General features: G+C 49.7%; 1 protein-coding gene across 3 annotated transcripts in view; it reads left to right on the top strand.

Moving 5' to 3' along the window:
* The first annotated feature begins 6,158 nt into the window (after positions 1-6,158).
* The window catches only part of Bdnf (brain derived neurotrophic factor), a 51,551-nt gene continuing 38,618 nt past the window's right edge, over positions 6,159-19,091 (top strand). The window contains exon 1 of one of the 3 annotated variants that reach the window (XM_004644113.2): positions 6,159-6,479. In XM_004644113.2, the coding sequence (XP_004644170.1) occupies positions 6,477-6,479 (3 nt within the window). In that variant the 5' untranslated portion in view covers positions 6,159-6,476. Of the gene's footprint in view, positions 6,480-7,035; positions 7,523-19,091 lie in introns of those variants that run through there. The other 2 variants (XM_004644114.2, XM_004644115.3) reach the window with 2 other exon arrangements.

Raw genomic sequence — 19,091 nt, forward strand, 5'->3', positions numbered from 1 at the left:
ACAATGTTTTTTTTTTTTTTGTTTGTTTGTTTGTTTTTGTTTTTAAAATGTATTTGGTTGTTACAGAGTCTCAGTACACAGCTAGGACTCAGTGACACTCCTGTTTTCAAACTTCCCAGCCCTGGGATAACAGGCATATGCCAGCACACCTGGACTCTGTAGCTGGCTCAGCCTGCCCTAGGGGTGGGGCTGGAGCAGCATGTGGTGCCAGGGATCAAACAGTGGTCCCTGTGCTTGCGTAAGCAGGTGCGTTAGTCCACTGAGCTATCTCACCAGCCGACAACAAATTTTGACCAAGAACTTGAGTTCTGAACTCACACTATGACTGATACTTTGCAGAGAGATCATTGGGGATTTTCAAAGTTTCTGCAAAGCATTGGTATCTATCCCAGTACCACGCAGACAAAACGGAATGATGACCAGCTCTCTGAACTGTGCATGCCCTTGCTGTTAAGTGCCCAGAATGGCCAGCCAGTCCTCTCACTCCCAGCTTCACAAATCAAATGGAAATACTAGGGACACATGTGCAAACCATGGCCACCATCTTCTACCAACTGAAAAAGAGACGGCTTTCCAGGATTGTGGCAAAGGGGAAAGTAACTTGCAGATAGAGCCTGGCAGATTGTAACTATTTACCTTTCTTTGCTAAATTGATTTTTTTTACAAAAAGAAAAACAATGCCTTTTGGAATGAACTGATGGCAGGAATGTGATGTGTCACAGATACAGGATGCTGGGTCTGGGAAACAGGGTGGTGTTCACCAGGAGCTGGGACTTGGGGCTTCTGGAGGGTTAAGCTCGGCCCTTCTGAAAACACTCTCAATAGAGGAAGAGGCGCTTCCTCGGTTTGCACCTCTCACTGGTTTCCTGATCTCGGTCCAGGGTGTGCCCTCCTTTTGCAGGCAGTGGCGTTTTGCCAGCAGGAGCGCCACGCGCTGAAGGCCTTGTTCCCTGCCAGAACCCTTCGACTCCTGTTTCCACAAGGCTCCCTCCCTTGTCGCATCTGATTACTTCCACTAGTCCTGGAATGATATCACCTCAGTGAGCTACCATCTTTCCTCTCCTTAGAAAAGAAAGCAGACCTAGTTTCTTTAACCTTTCAGCAGAAGCGAATTCCCCAAATCCCTCTGTCATTCTGGTTGCCTTCTGCTATGCCTTCTCTAGTTCCAAAATATCCTATTTATAGCAAGAAACCCAGAATGAGCTCAGGACTCATAATATGACCTAACCAATCCTCCTTACATGACTGGAATAATTTTCTCTGACTTCCATCGCTTTCTGCAGTGTGCTCAGCACATCCCAAGCCAACTCTCTTTTCTTTGTTACATTTCATCCAGAGGGACAAAGATTCGAACTGTGGCAGAGCTATTGATAATAAGAGGTCGGTGTTCACTGTGCTCTAGAATTAAAAGATTCAGGAGCCAACGCGGGCTTGTGTTTTGTGTGGCATTAGGATTAAATGGATAAGTCTTTCCTTGAATTTCTTTTGGTTGCATGATATCCACTTTAGTCACTAAAGAGATTAGCAAGCTGTCAATGGAGCCCTGAAGCAGAGGAAAGCGGAGCCTGCTGCACTCACCTGTGCAGCCGCAGTGCAGCCCCTTCCCTGGGAATCTGTTGGAAATAACAAATCTTGATTCCTCCCTGGACCCTGTATTTTCTTGTTGGCAAGCAAGCTATGGATCAGTGTGCACGTTAAATTATAAGAACCTTTTTGCACTGAGCATTTCCTACCAGATGCTCTAGGCAGGCCAGGTCCCAAGCACACGCGGGCTGAGTCCAGGCACACAGAGCCTCTCGCACTCTCGTTAGCCTTTGCTTCCTTTTCGTGAGTTTGAGCTGGAGCACCCTTGCAGATCTGGTCTCCCGTTGTGTCCGGTCCTAACATGACCCTCCAGGAAGCACACTTTGCAAGCAGCGACCTGCGGTTCTTGGCCTGTCTCGGTCTCCTTCCTACTTTTGCTGTGAACGACCTCATTTCTTGTTTTCAGTCACCCCTATTTTCTCTTATTCTTCTTTCACCTATAAGATGATTCAGGAAGAGCCACCCAGGCCTTCCTCAGCACTGCATGCGGGTCTCCTTCAGCCCACTCCTGGGCTGTCTGGTTTTCTGGAACCAAGTTAAGTCTCACTCAGATCGTGTGCTCAGGTGTCGAGCCCAGGAACACACAGAGATTCGTGCAGACCAAGTCATGTGTTCCCTGAGCCCTTCTCACACTTGCTTCTTTTTGATGCTTGTATGGTTTCCTTTAAAGCTAAACTAGGTTTGGTGGATGGAAGATTCCTTGAGTTCTTTTTAAATATGAGCTCAACACCAGGTTCTTGGCAATCATTGCCTATTCTTATTTTCAGAAAGCTTTCCAAATTGTGCGTCGTGATTCTTTGCCTCTCCTCCCATTGCCTGCAGAGAATGATCAGAGATCAGGAAGTGACTAAGAGCCTGCCTTTCTTCCTACCTGGTCAGAACCGTTCTTGTATCACAGACAGGCATTCTCTGTTACCTGCTTTTTAGGCTCCAAGACAGCAGTTTCGCCCCATCTCAAGCCACTTCTGCACTGGTTGTAACAAGTGACCCTCAGATAGTGACCAGGGGTAGGGGAGGCCCAGGGAGGGGAGGCCCAGGGAGGGGAAGGCCCAGGGAGGGGGAGGCCCAGGGAGGGGAAGTGGACACTGTTAAAGTCTTGGCAATAATTCCCCAAAAACTCATCTCTGAGATTCTGGGAGCCTCTACAGAACTACTAATGTGTGGGTCACTCTCCCTTACCAAAGTGCCTGCCACAGGTTCAGTACTGAAGCAGAAGAGAGAAAGGAGGAGACCAGCCACCAAATACAAGGTGGGAGGGAGGTGAGGCAACTGACTGCAACCAAGTAACAACGCATAGAGGAGAGAGCAAGAGTGTGAACTCACCCGCATCTGCCTTGACAGGGAGGAAGGAGGCCCCGAGCCATCCTTGTGCAAGATTCCTGACTAGGAAACCAGAGTGTAGGCTGCATCCCAAGTGAAATGTTGAGCACTTCTCAGTTCTCTAAGAGAAGGAATTCTCTTTCGCTTCTGAGCTGGTAGACTTCTGTTTTGTTGCTCCTCTCTCCCTAATCCTGGGTCTCCTATTAATGCTGAATCCTTTTTCCTAAGTTTTAATGCCCAGATTTGTAAAGATACTAAGAAAGGATAAGCTTTGTGACTGCAGCTTTGGTAAAAAGCCACATGTGAAAAAAAAATCCACATGTGAAAATCACAAATGCAAAAATCCTTCTTTCTAGGTTGTGTTTGTACAGTCTGTTTTAAGTTTGGCTAAAGAGCACAAGATTTGCTTGCCATCCAGTTTAGAATACAGGGTCAGATGAACCTAGAAAAGTGTGACAATCATGTCACAGTTGGTGAGGACTGTGTCAAAAAACATGATGAGACCTCAAGGACAAGGGCTCTCAGGGCTGGAATTGTAGCCCGTATGCTGGGTGGTACTGGAATTAAAGCAGGCATGCTGGGTGGCACCTCTTTGAACAAATAAGATGACTGCAACCTTTGCTTATTTTAGGTACTGGATTTTTGTGGACCAAAAAGAAAGGAAATAATTGAGTAGAGAGAGCTGAAAGCAGATAGCATACCAAGTGAGGAGGCTTTCCCTGCCTTCTGATCGCTGGGAGCTCGAGGGCAGAACATGTGCCCACGTGCGTCTATTGCCATCTTTTCCCCCTGCTCTAAACTCACTGTTGCAAATCTTATCATAGAACAACTCTTGCCCCTCTTCTTGGTCCACAAGTTGTAAGTCTAGCAATGCCTTTGGATAGGGGTCCAAAGTGTTTTTTGGGGACTGCTTCTCAGTGCAGTCACATGCTAGTTAAACACAGATCTTTCAGACATTCCTGTTCTGAACCCTCAAGTATCCCCCTAAGAAAACCATGAGATTAACTCCAGAACAAATATCTGAGGAGTAGCAGATTGGCCCCACATAGACACTGATGATGGAGTCAGACGAGTGCCTCATGTGGGTGAAGACAGAAAGTACTAATGTTGGACAGTGGTCATCTCCCTCTGTCAGCGCAAGACTTCAGTCTGCCCCAGGCCAGCAGAATTTGTCAATAGGTAAGGGAAATTACTAATGGCATTTGCATTGCATTCTCAGGAAGCCTGCATTGCCCACAGAGCCTGTACCCCAACACCTCTGAGGAAGCTTTCGCCAGCAGCCCCAGGCTTAGGGCAACATCTGCTGGCTAACTCATGGATGGACAAAAGTGGCTGATTGTGGGCAACAAGAGCAGTGGAGCTAACTGTTGCTGTGGTGACTCTGTATCTGTCATTCTTTCATGATGACCCACCTCAGATCTCTGGGAGCCTGGCCAGTCTAGAACTGTCCCCAGCTAGGTCTAGGAAGCGTGTGTATGTATGTGTCTTGGCTGGAACCAAGGATAAGACAGATGGGCTTTGAAGCACATCTATAGAGTTATGCATAAACTCAACCTTGGACTTCCTGCTGATATTAGTAACCGGGTCCCGAGGGAGATTCCATGGGACAGAGACCCGTATACAGTTAGGAAGTCAAACTGATGGTCCTCAAAGAAGCCCCGCGGAGCATGAGAGAATGGCAGAGCCAGAGCCGGAGCTTGAAGCAGCCCCTGACTGCGGAGCTGCCTTGCATGTTGGACATCCTATCCTTTACTTCCGGCTTCGGTACTTCAGGAAGCACGCATGACACTCACACACACAGCACCTGTGACTGTGACCAGAATGGAGAAACGAAGCTGGAAAGGACCCTGCTCTCCACCATCGTTAGCAGAGCTCTGTGCCTCTGCCTGGCAGTCAACAGCGCCGCGGCCAGGGCCTGTGACGCTGCGTGGCCTCCCGCCTTGGGGGATCTCGAGGTGGAGAGCAAGATCAGCGCTGGTCGACTAAGCGAAACCCACAGAGCAAGCGCTGGGGACTCCCGGCCCTGCGCTCCTGGCTCCGCCCGCGTTGCGGAGGACTGGGCGGGCAGCCGCGCGTCCGTCCCTCCAGGAGATCTCGGGTGGCGCTTCACCACGCTGGGCCTGGGCGGCGTCGCCAGCGCCCCTCGCTCGTCCCCTAGGTTTCCCGAGTCGCCCCCAGGTCTCCGAGGGCGCGTCCCTCGCGTGTGCTGGCTTTCTCGAGTACTTAGCATCCGGGGGTGATGGGAAGTATTTCAGGGTGCTTTTTTTTTAAAACTTCTTCTTCTGAAGTTCATCCTCTCCTTTGCAACTTACTTTCCACACGTTACCTCCCTCTCCACTCCTCAGCCTCCGCAGCTGCGGGTGGGAAGCGCGGGCGGGCGAGGCCCTCCTGCCTCGGTCAGCGGTCCCTAGCGGACGCGCCCGCTCCGCACCCCACAGCAGTGGCAGGGAAGCCCCTGAGGATGCGGCAGCGGCTGCGGAAAAGCAGACCCGAGCCGCAGGAGCCTCGATTCCCTCCCGAGCGCCAGGGATCCGCGCGCCTCTGCGCCGCGCCGGGAGAATCCACAGCCCATTAGAGCAAAGGCTCAGAACTTCATTCAACTCGGCGTGCACGGCTCCTGCGGGCAACTAGTGGATCGCCCCAGCCTCTTGCCTAGTCATCTGTCCCCGGGAGGAAAAGGGAAAGTTGCCTGGCTGATGCGCTGAGGCGCATCCCGCAGTGCCCGAGGACAAGTCCCCCGCCCCCCGTCCCTCCCCCCGCCCCACGGATGTCACCGCCTCGGCGGCCCGAGACCCTTAGTCATGGTGGGGAGGGGGAGGGGCGAGAACTTTTCTCAGAAGTTTCCTTTTTACCAAGCGAGTCACAGAGCGGTGGTCACGCAAACAGCGCGCACAGCTGTCGCCACGGCCACCCCCGGCGCCCCCTCCCCGCTGCGCTTTTCTGGAATTCTGATTAAAGCCGTAGCCTGCTGGCGCTGACGAGCAACAAGTTCCCCCGCGGTCCTCCCGCCCTAGCCTAGCGAGGAGAAGGGACTCTTACCTGGCGACAGGGACGGCTCTCCGGCACAGCCCACCATTGCCAGAGGCCCCGGTGTGAGCCCATCGAGGGGCCGGGAGCGGTGCACAGCCTGGGTTATTTTTAAGGGAGTCCCCTGCCAGTCCTTACTTCATCTGGGAACTTTCTGGGCTGCGAGGACGCAGCCTCGCCAAGCCCGCTCCATAGCCGGGCACTGGGGCAGGCACTGGGAACCTGGCTCATTCATTAGGATCACGTAAGAACTCACGGGGAACCGAGCCTCTCGCGCGCAGTGAGGGCGTTTGCGTAAACCGAGAGGTTTCTCAACCTGGATGTTGGCTGCTTTGTCTTCTGTAGTCGCCAAGGTGGTTGAGAGTTTAAGCTTGCGGATATTGCAAAGGGTTATTAGATTCATAAGTCACACCAAGTGGTGGGCGATCCACTGAGCAAAGCCGAAGTTCTCACATGATGACTTCAAGCGAGACACATTACCTTCCTGCATCTGTCGGGGAGACGAGATCTTAAGACACTTGAGTCTCCAGGACAGCAAAGCCACAATGGTGAGTAGCAGGAAACCCTGCATTCTAATTGAGAAATCTTGACATGTTGCTTAACAACAGGCAGACTGAAGCTCAGCCCAGCGCTTCTCAAGCCAAGAAGCAGCAGTCGCCCAGGCCGAGGGAGCCGGGCTTTGACACAGTGCAACTTTAATGGGAATCCTTTGAGATTTAACACAGCGATGTGGAACTGCGTGGAGCAAACTTGGGACTGGAGGGGGAGTGTGAAGATGCTAGAGTGGCTGCTGGAGGCTGAGGCTGGTCTGCTAGTTCACCCGTTGCCTTTCCGTGTGTGGTGCATGAGGCTATTCCATGATTTATATGTGGGCATGTAATTGACATCCGCAAGGGGGTTAATTTCCATCTAAAACAATAATGCTGTTAGAGACTGGGGTTAGGGATGGTGTAGGGGTAACGGTGGCGTAGGGACTGCGAGCTTAGGTGAGAATGGGAGTGGGGAGGGGGACAGAAATAAGTCAGCAGTGCATAGCCCCGGTAACCATACGGGTAATCCTTGGAAAAGGGTCTCATCAACATGTGATCAACTAGGAACAGGGTGGCTTTGGCGAAGTCATCCACACGTGACAACACACAAGGAAGTGGAAGAGACCGTGTAGAGCAATATCAAGTATCACTTAATTAGAGAATTTATAGCCTTTTCCGCCTGCTGCGCCTGGTGTGCGATTTAGGCTGGCGGGGTTCATTCAGAACCTTGGACAGCGCCAGTGGATCTGTCCAAGGTGGTGAACCAAGGTAGCCCTTTGCCGGCTGTCAAGCCAACCCCGTGTCGCCCTTAAAAAGCGTCTTTTCTGAGGTTTGGCTCACACGGAGCGTGGGGCTGGAGGGAGTCAGATTTTGGAGCGGAGCGTTAGGAAAGCGAGCCCCAGTTTTGTGCCCCTCATTGAGCTCGCTGAAGTTGGCTTCCTAGCGGTGTAGGCTGGAATAGACTCTTGCAAGCTCCGGGTTGGTATACTGGGTTAACTTTGGGAAATGCAAGTGTTTATCTCCAGGATCTAGCCACCGGGGTGGTGTAAGCCGCAAAGAAGGTAAGCACCGGGGCGGAGACCCCTGCATCCTCAATTCCTGGGCTGTCTTGATACCTGGTTTTTGGAAAGAGACGTGAGGTAGAGGGGAGGAAGTCGAGGGAAAGGGTGAGAGGGGGCTCTTTCTTGGTATTTGGCCAGTTTCCACGGCCCTAGTAGGTGAGAACCCCGGGGCAAAGCGACGGGGGGGGGGCCTCTGTCTTCCTGCGGATGTCACGAGTTGAGTGAACTTGGACCTGCAAATATCTGATTCAGATGGACGATCTCTCTCTCTCCCCTTCCCCTCGCTCTTTCCCGTTCTTTTTGCTGGTGTGTATGGGGGGGGGCGTACAGTAGATTCATGGCTAATTATGAAGATTTTGCACCCTTTCGATTTCCTAAAACCTGACTTGGTACCATAGAGGATCAGGCGGTGGAGGCGGCGTGCGGTGAGGAGAGGGAGGTGGAGGTTGGGGCGAGGGAAGGAGGTGAAGCTACATCTCCAACACAAAATGAATCAAGGTAATTTGGGCTCCTCTAGTGAGCAGGATTCCTTCTCCGCTCCCGCCCCCCTCTGCACCCCGCCCCCTCCTCCTGCCTCCTTCCCTCCCGCGTCCTCTTCTCGCGTCTTCTCGTCCCTGGCTGGCTGTCTTTCTGGGTTCTCTTTCCTTCTTTTCTTGCTTCCTCTCTGCCCTCCCTCCTCGCGCGTTTTGGGCGCTGGCTTGGAGGGCTCCGGCTTTCTCCAGGGACAGGGGAGCCGCCGAGACCGCTCTGAGCCCAGGTCCGAGCCAGTCGGGGTAACCGGGGAAAGGCGGCCTCGGCTCGGAAGTGGAAGGTCCTTTCCGGACTAGGAGCCAGGCAGCGGGCCCGGGCGGGCGGGGACTGGCGGGCGGGGGCGGAGGAGCAGTCCTGAGCCTTGCGAGGCCGGGCGCACAGGGCGCAGGGCGCGGGGGCCGCGGTATAGACGCGAGGCACGGCGGGGAGATCCGGGCGCTCGCATTCGTCCCTACGCCGCCCCCGCCCGCGCCCGCGCCCGCGCAGAGGACCCGGAGCGCCTGGCGAGCGCTGGGCGCGTCCTCCTGCCTCAGCCTCGCTCGCCCTGGGACCTGCGCGCCCCTTGGGGGGAGGGGACACCCAGCGCCGCGCGCTCCCACAGGCTCACCCCACCCTGATGGGGCCCTTTGTTCCGGCTGCGGAACCACGGGGATGGGTGGATCTGGACTCCTTCCCGGCTCTGCCCCGCTCTGGGGAAGGCCAGGGCCCAGGGTGGGGTGGCAAGAAGGGAGCGAGAGAGGAAGGGAAAACCCATTTCCGAAACTCCAGACTGGAGAGGAGGGTGCGAGCGCAGGCAAAGAAAGATTCCCCAAGTGTGCGCAGGTGGAAGTGAGGGCTGCACTGCTACGCCAGAGTGTGGAAATTTGGAAAGGGAAAATAATAACAACAGTAATAATGAAAGCCCAGGCTCTCGGATCGGCGGGCTGTGATAGGCTGCTCGACACACAAAGAACGCGCAGGGCCGGTGACGGAGCAGCCTGCGGCGCCGGGCGCAGATGCCCAGGTCCGGCCCAGCCTCGGTGGGATCCACGCGCGAGCGCGGCGAGGCGGGGCGCTGGGCGGGGGGATTTCGGATGAGTCTGATGCAATTCCGAGCGTGCTGCAAAGGAACTCCAAGGCGCCCGCATCACCGCCGCCACCCACCTTCCCAGATGGTGCTGTTTTAAATACGGATCCGCAGGGCTGAACGCGGAACGGGGAGATTTATTGCAAAATCCCAGGAAGGGGGTGGGGGTTGGGGGTGGGGGCAGAATTTAAAGGTGCAAGGCCCGCTTTTCCCCATCAAGACGCAAACGGTCGGACTTGTCTTTCTTTCTGTCTACTGTTCTCTGGATTCTAATTCACCAAGGAAGAGGTGTAAATATTGTGACATTTTGAGGCTGCTCGACGGATGGGAAAAAATCATCTGTCAGTCTAAATCGCAGTTGCCTCTCCCCGCGCCTCGCCTCGACAGGAAGGCTGCTGCTAATACAGTTGCTAGGGCTTCCAGTGCGTGCATCATTAAGGGAATATTATCCTTTTAGTCTACTTGCCAATTTATCTGACAGTGGGACTGAGAAAATTGTAGATTCCGTGCCTGTAGGAGGCGAGGAGGGAAAATGCTTCGCAGTCTAATTCTCGTAACCTCGAGATCTTTAACAACTTGAATAAACCTCAAAAGTGTCACGTCATGCTCTTACACATACGCGCACACTCTATCTTCCTCAACTCGGAAGCTGAAATGGTATCGCCTGGAGAGTGGTGGAAATGAATGTCACTTTAAGAACGCAGCACCTGGCAGCCACTGTTTATCTGTATTTACACGGAGCTCTTGAGCAGGAAATTTCAATAGCCCTGCTTGAAATCAGAAGGTGATGGGGATGGGGTGAGGGAAGGGGGGAGGAGAGAGAGAGGGAGAGAGAGAGAGAGAGAGAGAGAGAGAGAGAGAGAGAGAGAGAGAGAGAAGAGAGAATGTGAATATGAATATGTAAAAGTGTAGCAGTAAACTAACCTACTCCTGGGGCCTGGTCTTGCATGTTAATATTTCTCTAGGTGAGATTTCAGCTTGATGTCACTGCCCCAATGGGGTAGATCAATATTAATACAGATAAAAATGCATGTACCCTGTCTATAGCCGTTAGCAAGCCCTACAAGGCAGCAGATTCTGGAGGATAGAAGAGGATGACTAGCGGCTGTGCAAACCCGGAAGCAGGCACTCCACAAGCAGGTGTCACTGTGACACCCTCTTTGCATGCAGCCTTTTCATTTGGTTGAGGCAGAGGACTGGTCAGCCGGAAACATCATCTGCTTCACATGGCCAAGGCCTGCGCCCTGGGCTCAGCGAGCCATTGGCTTGCAGGATATTGCTTGCCAGGTGTGTCTCAGTGTAAAGGGGAAATAAGGCAGACGTGGCTTCCTCCTCCATGTATTCGCCAGCATCTTTCCCTATCAAATCTCTAATCTAAATTCTTAATAAGGGAAGAAGATGCCGGATTAAGACGCTTTCCTTTTCCTGGCCTGTCCTCTAGGGGAAGGTATGGTAAGAAACAACATAGCAAAATCCAGAAGGGGGAAAAAAGGAGACAGATAGACAGGTAGACACAAAAAGAGAGACAGACAGACACACAGAGACAGAGACTGAATCACAACCGGAGAAGCGGCCACCAAAATTGCAACAATACGAGGGAAAATTAGTGTTAAAGAATGACACATAGAATTTTTATTTTTTAATTCTGTGATTCTAAGATTGGGCTCCAATTGGCTCAAATAACATTCACTTAATCATATTGTTTACAATCTGCCAGCTAAAATGATGTCTGTGTATATAGCTTTAAATAAATTTTCTTCCACCAAAGGCCAATAAAGGTTATTCTTTTTGTTTGAATTGGGACAAGCTAGTCTAACTCATTTAAATGATTTTAATGAATACGAGCTGATATTGTCTGATTTTAAAACTCCACTTAAAACTAAATTTGTTCTCGAACAGCACTGACTTGCCAGGAAATATCTATTTTTGTAGCTTTCTTTTCACTCTATGGGTAATTTAATGAGTTGCTTATTTTAATTTTACAACTGCTACCTCAGAAGTATCTCAAATTATCTTTCTTTTGCTGGTGTCTTTCTCAGCTGATCTGCTTCTGCGGTGTGTGTTATTTCTAGTGGGAATGTATCAGGCAGTGAATTCATAGTGCACATGTATAACCCGTGCAAAGAGCAATGTGGTATATATCATCATAAAACTAGGCATGAGCATTGCATGAAATCTTACCATCACTGAGTACCACAGAAGTGAGAGTTGTGTTGATGGGGGGATTAAATTTTTATTAGATAGAAAAATCTGCTCCTGTTTTGGCTTCAGGGTGACCATAACTTCAAAACTATGAAATCTTTCACCTCTTACTTTGACCATAACTTCAAAACTATGAAATCTTTCACCTCTTACTTTGGAATACTTAGTTTACAGAGAAAGAGACACATGTTCCGTAAAGGCCAGGGCCCCCAAAACACCATGGTGTGGAAATCACAATACTGAATCTTTTCTCCCTGCCTCTGCGCCTGTTTGGAGACTGTGGGTTTTCATTCGCAGGTTTTAGCCACTTCCACAGACTTTTTCCCTCTCTCTTCCACTATATATTCTTAAAGAAGGATTTCTCCCTGCTGTGGGGCAGACTCTGTACTTCTTCATTATAGAGTGCTCTGAAAGCTCTTTACAGGTTTCCTTACTCCATCTCCCCCTCGGCTGGGCAGGGCAGGAGCTATTGGTCACCACTGAGACTACAGTGCAGAGACACCCCTGACTCAACGCCAGCAAGCAAGAGGCACAGCGCCTCGAGCCTGCTCTTCCCCACTTCATTGCCTCTGGGGTTGCTCTCCATACTGTGTGTCCTCCAGCTCAACTAAGGTATCAGAGAGAGCTACAGGCCTCATTTCCTCCTCTTTCTGTTCAGTCAGCGAGAAAATTCTCCAGAATTTCCAAAGCTCTGCCAGTGGCTGGGACCTTACCTTCCTAAGCCTCTCTTCCCTTCTCCTGTAGTAGTTGCCTCAAAGAAGCCAGATCTTCTGTAGCTGACAGAGCCAAGTCATGGTCACTAGTCCCCCAAACCAACTGGAAAATAGGCCAAAGCCAAGAAGGAAGTTGAAGAAGAAGAAGAAGAAGAAGAAGAAGAAGAAGAAGAAGAAGAAGAGGAGGAGGAGGAGGAGGAGGAGGAGGAGGAAGAGGAAGAGGAAGAGGAAGAGGAAGAGGAAGGACATTACTTTCACTCATGAGTTACAGCAGCACCTGAGGGCTGGGCTGGGCAGGTCCCCAGAGGTCACTTGGCCCCGCCCACGTCTGATGCATGCATTCTTGCTGGCTTGTTTCCTTTCCACCCTCTGGAATTTCATCCCTGTCCTCGCGGATGCTTGTGCCCTCCTTTTTCCTGGGAGGCATTCCTTGAGTATCTTACATGGCCCATGGGCTCTGCTGGCCTTTGCCCACTTGCCTCGCAAGTGCGCACCTTCTTTTCAGACTCTTTAACTTTCACAGTTCGATTCTCTAAATACTAGTGGGCAGTCTGCTGTGCGCTAGGACCTGGGCTGCGATCTGGCCACCTAGCAGGAGCAGGACCAAATGGTCCCTGTGGGTGAGGCCTCTGAAGGAGACACAAGGATTCGAGCCCCAATTCGCACCCACCCATAGGAAGTCAGGGGCTTGTGCACACTCAGTTTTTCGAGAGAATACATAATGAACTAAATTACAAGCCTGAATTCAAGTCTTATTCCTAACTTGTTCTCAGCAGCTGGAAAAGTCAGCTGCTGATCTGTTTCCTCACACAGAAAACCAGGTGGGTGGCCCGCTCGATGCCATCCGCACTCCAGGCTTAAACGATGTGAAGATGGAGTTCACAGGTGTTTTTCAGTGGAAAGTAGAGCCTAACTCACTCTAATCCTCTATAATTTATAATTTTTAAAATTTATTTGTTTATTTATTTATGTATGTATGTAGCACAAGGTCTCTCTATGCAGCTCAGACTCATAATGATCCTCCTGTCTCAGCCTCCCCAGCACTGGGATTACAGGTCTATTCCACCAGGCCTGGTTTCAGTGGCCAGCACAATGTACCAGGGCCAGCACGGCATGCAGTACCAGGGATTGAACCTGGGTCCTTGTGCTTGCCAGGAAGGCACTTTGACCACTGGTCTATCTCCCCAGCCATACAACTTTAAACACTACTGATTTTTAACTCATAATAATAATAATACAATTGATAGAAGAAATCTAGGTGTTGGAGCTATTGGACTTCTTAAATTTTTTTATTGTGTATTTGTGTGGCTGGCTTGTTTGTTTTGAGGTACTATGGATTGAATTTGGGTATGCCGCATGCTAGGCAAGTGCTGTACCATGAGTTACACCCCTAACTCTTTTTATTTTTTATTGTCAGACCCCATCTCAAAATAAAGCTACCTGCACAGGCCTCAAACTTGCCATCCTCCTGTCACCTCCCAGGTGGTTTGGCTTACAGGGAACATCCCCACACCCAGCTGAATCTACTGCTTTCTCCAAAATGATGAGCGGAAGTCTAAATAGGAGAGGCAGTCTCATAACTGTGCAGGCTCACTTTAAGAAGGAGTGGTGTGGTGCAAGATCTGCTATCAAATTCCACACTATCTTCCTGGGACAAGCAGAAGTTTGAATTTCTTTTTAAAATCAGTTATTTTGTGCTGGAATTGTGTGGATCTTGTGAATAATGCATGCTATACACACAAGAATAGAACATTAGCCAGACCAGCCACTGGAAATACATAAGGGAGCAGGTAGCCCTCCGGTTGCAGAAGATGTGGGGTATCTGACATCCAGGAAACACTATAGATCTGTCCTTAGCTAACTCAGCCTGGTGGAGATAATTAAGAAAAAATGTGGGTGTAGGAAGAAGGCAAGCCATTCCTTGGGATTGGCTGGATGGCTGCTGTAGTTCAAAAACAATTGGGACAGCCACCCACGCTGGGCATGACTGCCCTTTGATGAGACAGCTATTGACTTTTATAAAGATGCCATATTTAGAATAACTTCTGATGCACCAGGGATGATAGGCATCATTCTTGGTTTCTATTTTCGACAAATGGCAAAATCTACTTGAGTGTATTAATTTAAAAATTAAAAGAGCCCTTTAAAGTCTAGTTTCTAAAAACTAGTTGTTTAGCTACATAGGACCTCTGAATTTGACTGGTAGAAGTTGGTAGAAACCTGTCCCTCCAATGAGACATTTCCACCATGAAGTGACATTTTCTAGACCACTACAGCAAGTAAAAAGTACTTTGCCAAAGTTTAAATCTCTAGGGCCGGGGAGATAGCTTAGTAGAATAAGCGCTTGCCTGGCAAGTGCAAGGTCCTGAGTTCAATCCCCGGTACCACACACACACACAAAAAAAAAAGTTTAAATCTCTAAGTGAATGTCAAGTGCACTGCAAAACCTCCATATACTAGAAAGGGAGGTCCATCAGCTGCTTTTCACAACAGAAGAAATTACTGCTCCACTCTCAGGTCTCCTAGAAGGCCCTGACCATGTGTCACCCCTACCCACCTGCCATGCCTGCAGCAGCCAGCCCAGCTTTGTCCCTACATAGCTCTGAACATGGCTGGTGGTCCAATCCAGGACTGCATGAGATTCCTCAGCACCAGACATGAGGGTGGGACAAGGGGCCAAGTGTACAGAGAAGATGGGCGAGGTGTGAAGCAGGGACAGACACACAGGAAGGGAAGCTGAGTTAAGGTCACACCAAGGCGGCTGAGTTCCTCAGGAGCACGCACGAAGACTATGATGAAGGGAGAGAACACCTACTTGCTTTTATCTAGTGCTAAGTTGTTTGCTTCGCATTTGGCGTATTAATTCTTGGAGAAAGATCATATTCTAACTGTATGAACAAGGAAGCTGGCACTCAGGGAGTTGAAGTAACTTCAGTAAGTCTTGCTCAGAGAAAGTGAACTTCAAATGTAAGTTAGCAACCTCTATTCTAATACCAGGCCCTATTAAACAGCCTGTGCCCAGGTTTGATTTGGATCTCCATTTTCAGATGACTTACATACATTTTTTAAAAAGTATTTGTGTAAGGTCTCACTGTGCAACTTGGACCCAAAGTGATGGTCCTCCCGCTTTCAGCCTACCAGCACTGGGATTACAGGCCTGGCCACCATGCCCCCGCTCGATCACTGACTCAGTGCACCCAGGGGCGGGGCCGGTGCGGCACACATACATATTTTATTTTGTTGTTTTGGGCTTTTTTTTGAGAGGGTCTTGCTGCATGGTTCCAGGTGGCCTTGAATTCACTGTGTAACCCAGGCTGACCTCAGACCCACAGCAACTGTCCTGCCTCTGGCTCCTGAATGGTGGAGTTACAGGTGTGCACGTCTACCTCTGGCCACATATTTTCCTAAGAGGTCTTCGCTACTTTTTGAGATGGTAGATAGTCTCAATGCTAGCAGTCACTAATGTTTCTGTAGAACCAAATCATCCGAAAATTTGGTGATAAAATTCTCTCGAATCACTAACGTTGCCTGTTTCTTCTAAAGCTTAGTTTGCACCATTATGAAGTGGAGAGAAGTACTAAAACATAATGATAACAAAACCCAACTTCAGTGGGCTCACCCGCCGAGCATTTGGCATTTCCAGTTTGTAGAGTCCTCATGACAGCCTTCCTACGTGAAGATGCTCATTCTCAATTTATAAGTAAGGAGACCGACACTTCAATGAGGCTGCTAGCTATTCTAACTTAGCAAGGCTGGCAAGTGGGCTAAAGCCTACATCTCTCTAATGCTAAAGCTCCTTTTAATCTTAAATTAATCTGCAAAACCCCTATGCAATTTTCCATTGCTGTCCTGCCTCACCCTGGCAAGATGGAAAGAGCCGTCCAGAAATAAGGATCTATTCACTGAGGAGAAAGATTTGAATCTGTGGCTCCTAACCTCACACCCTTCCCTCCACTCACTTCAGTTTACTGCCCAGTGGATGATGGCTGACTTCTTTCTTAACTTGTTTAGGGCAGTTCCAAGTTAGTTGACTTCTGAGAGTTATTGAGTAAGAAACGGTATAAATTGTTTAGATTAGGACCTGGTGTGTTTAGAAGTCATTTCATAAGTTTGCCTTTTCCTGCTGGCTGCGGCACTGCAGATGCCGCGATGAGAAACGCCCTCCAGAGCCTCGCCGTGGACGGCAAACTCCAAAACTAACACGTTGTTTACAGATGCAGGGGAGAAGAGAATGGGCAAGCAGGGCCTTGGACGCAATCGTGAGGCTCACGGTCCCTGCTGGGGACCGTGATGTTTACTGCTTTCCTTGCGCGGTTGCACGCTCTCCGCCCAGGCTGCACTCCAAGCGAAACCTTCTCTGGCAACACGTCTCACTCTGGAGGACGCCAAGAATTGGAACGTGGGTCCTCTGCATTCCTGCACAAACTCAGACTTCAGGGTACTGATCTAGACGCACGACCAGGTGACAGCCTGGGTGAGGGAGTCACTCGTCCACTTGGGAGCCTTCCCTGTATGTTTCATCTATCCTTCTGCTAGACAGTAATTGCTGGGAAGACACTGCTGCAGGCAAGGGTTGGATGAGCACTAGGAAACCCGAGCTATGGCAAGCCAGTGGGCTTTGCAGAAGTGCTGCCATCATGGGAGGAGTCCAGGGCACAGAAGTCTCCGGAGAGACCACATCACACTGCCCTGACTAACCGAGAAAGAACACCATGAACTTGCGCTGTGTTTGGTATGGCCCAGCTCCCAGAAGCCAGCCTGGAAGTGGCGGACCTCAAGGACATTTCCACCTGCGAAGAAGTCCACCCATAGCCTGACTAGAGAAAATGAAGTCATTGAATAAACAGAAAGGGGTGAACGCCCACCATGGCTCAAGGCCCTACAGTTAACTGAGAAACCATCCAAATGTACATGGGGATCGTGGCTTCCCCTTGTGTGCCAAAGTCACGCAGGCGTGGCTGAGCCACAGTCGGAAGTATGGCCAGCTTTGGCAGCTGGAGCTCACCGCGCACTGACCTCTGTGTACTGACTGGCCCCCGAGGTACCCCCTAGTGCAGTGTGTCAGCTCACCCCACGCACATTTACGCGGTGCTTACAGTATGTATGTAACCAGGCTACCGTGGCAGCAAGCCCAGATCGCAGGGCTAGAAAGTGACAGATTCTAAGTAGACCCTAGGTCTTTTTTTGGTTTCTGAATAACTAAAACAAAAAGAAAGGAGGAATAACTGCCTGTGAAAGACTATCTTGATCTTTAAAACATTTTTTGAAATATATATTTTAAAAAATTTTTGGTTTTGGGGATCAATCTCAGGACCTTGCGCTTGCCAGGCAGGTGCTTATGGTGCTGAGCCACATCCCCAGCCCTTGATTTTCAAAATAAAGTGCTTTGTACCTAATAACTTGACTACTAAAGGAGCAGCATAGGGGCAGTATGCCAATGAAATTAATATCAAAATGGCGGGACAAAGCTAATTAGACTTTCAAGCCCTTTCGCATGGCGGAGCCACTGCGCTATTATCTTGACACTGGCTTCGACGTAGCGACAAGGTAAGCTGGAGCCCGAGCCTCCGCTTCCATCACGCTCACTTGTGTTTCTGAGCTCTTCATCTGCTTCTCCCGCCTGAGATGTGACAGCACCTTCCTGTCACTGCCAGTGACTCAGTTCTCGTAGCCCACTTCCCACCCAGGAAGACATCTGCGAACATGGATTTCTTTCTCCTAAAGTGATCAAGAATTAAAGAAAGAACTCTAAAATTGTAGCGACATTCCCTGGTCTTTGACAGGCTGGAACTCCTTTTCCCACTTAAAATGTGGATCAGTCGCCTTGACCCCTGAAATGACCCAATGGCCTCTATTTGTTCTGTAACTCTGTCCTCCACCCTGCCTTGGGTACTGCGGACCAAGCTCAGGGGCACACTACCACTGAGCTACATTCCAAGCCCTTTTAATTTTTGTTTTGAGATAGGTATGGCCTCACTAAATTGCCCAGGCTGGCCTTGAACTTGCCAATCTTCTGCCTCACCCTCCTGAGCAGCTGAGACTGTAGGTGTGCACCACCGTGCTTGGCTCCAATTCTCCTGTGGGATTAACATCTATGGTTAGATCTTGTCCTAGAATCTTGCTCTTATAAACATCAATTAACTGAAAGATAAATCAGATATTTTATAAATTCTTTCCTAGAAATAAAGACTAAAATCATATAAGTAACTGAATTTCCAAAAGCACAATATTTTTTTTTTCATTTTTTAAAATGTATTTAGTACAGTGTCTACAGGGTCTCGCTACACAGGTCGGACTCGAGTGATCCTCCTGTTTTCAGCCTCCCAAGCACTGGGATCACCTCTCTTAGTCTCAATTGCTGTCTCATTGCGGGGCTGGCATGGCATGCACAAAAAACAATGAAAATACAAGAAATAATTACTCTAGCAATAATCAAGTATGTGTCAAACTCTACACGATAAATCAACATGATGTAGGTTAGCATATTCGTGCAATTCAACTTACTTTTGCTCACTCTACCCTAATTAGTTTTTGTGCACAGACAAAATAGAAGGCAGTGAAAATTTGGCTTGCAAAGTAGCTCTAAGATGATCTACAGCCACAGTCTGCTTGTAGAGCAGTCAGAATGTGCTTATCACGTGAGACCGGTAATTTGTCAGGATTCAGCATGATGGAAGGTGCCAAGCAGAGCAGAGCAAACTTCAGCTATCCATACCAGCAAATTTTTATTAAAAAGATCAACTGGTATAATCAGATGCTTGGCTCATTCTTTAGAAAACCGCATCTGTGACATCACACAGGATCCTCGGTGCCAAACATGCTCCTGCACTGAGGTACGAAATGTGCGGGTAGAGGAGGTATTATTCAGGTGCTTCTCTCCCCAGCCTGGAGGCTGGCGTGAGAAAAGGTGACAGCAGTCTGAGTGTGTGTCCCAGAAATCTATTCGATTTGTGTCACGATATCAACATCTGACTTCAAAAACTGAATAGTCGGATATGAGTCCTATCTCGGACTCTCTCTCTCTCTCTCTCTCTCTCTCTCTCTCTCTCTCTCTCTC

The sequence above is a fragment of the Octodon degus genome, unplaced genomic scaffold, assembly GCF_000260255.1.
Source record: "Octodon degus isolate 3935 unplaced genomic scaffold, OctDeg1.0 scaffold00193, whole genome shotgun sequence".
Lineage (NCBI taxonomy): Eukaryota > Metazoa > Chordata > Mammalia > Rodentia > Octodontidae > Octodon > Octodon degus.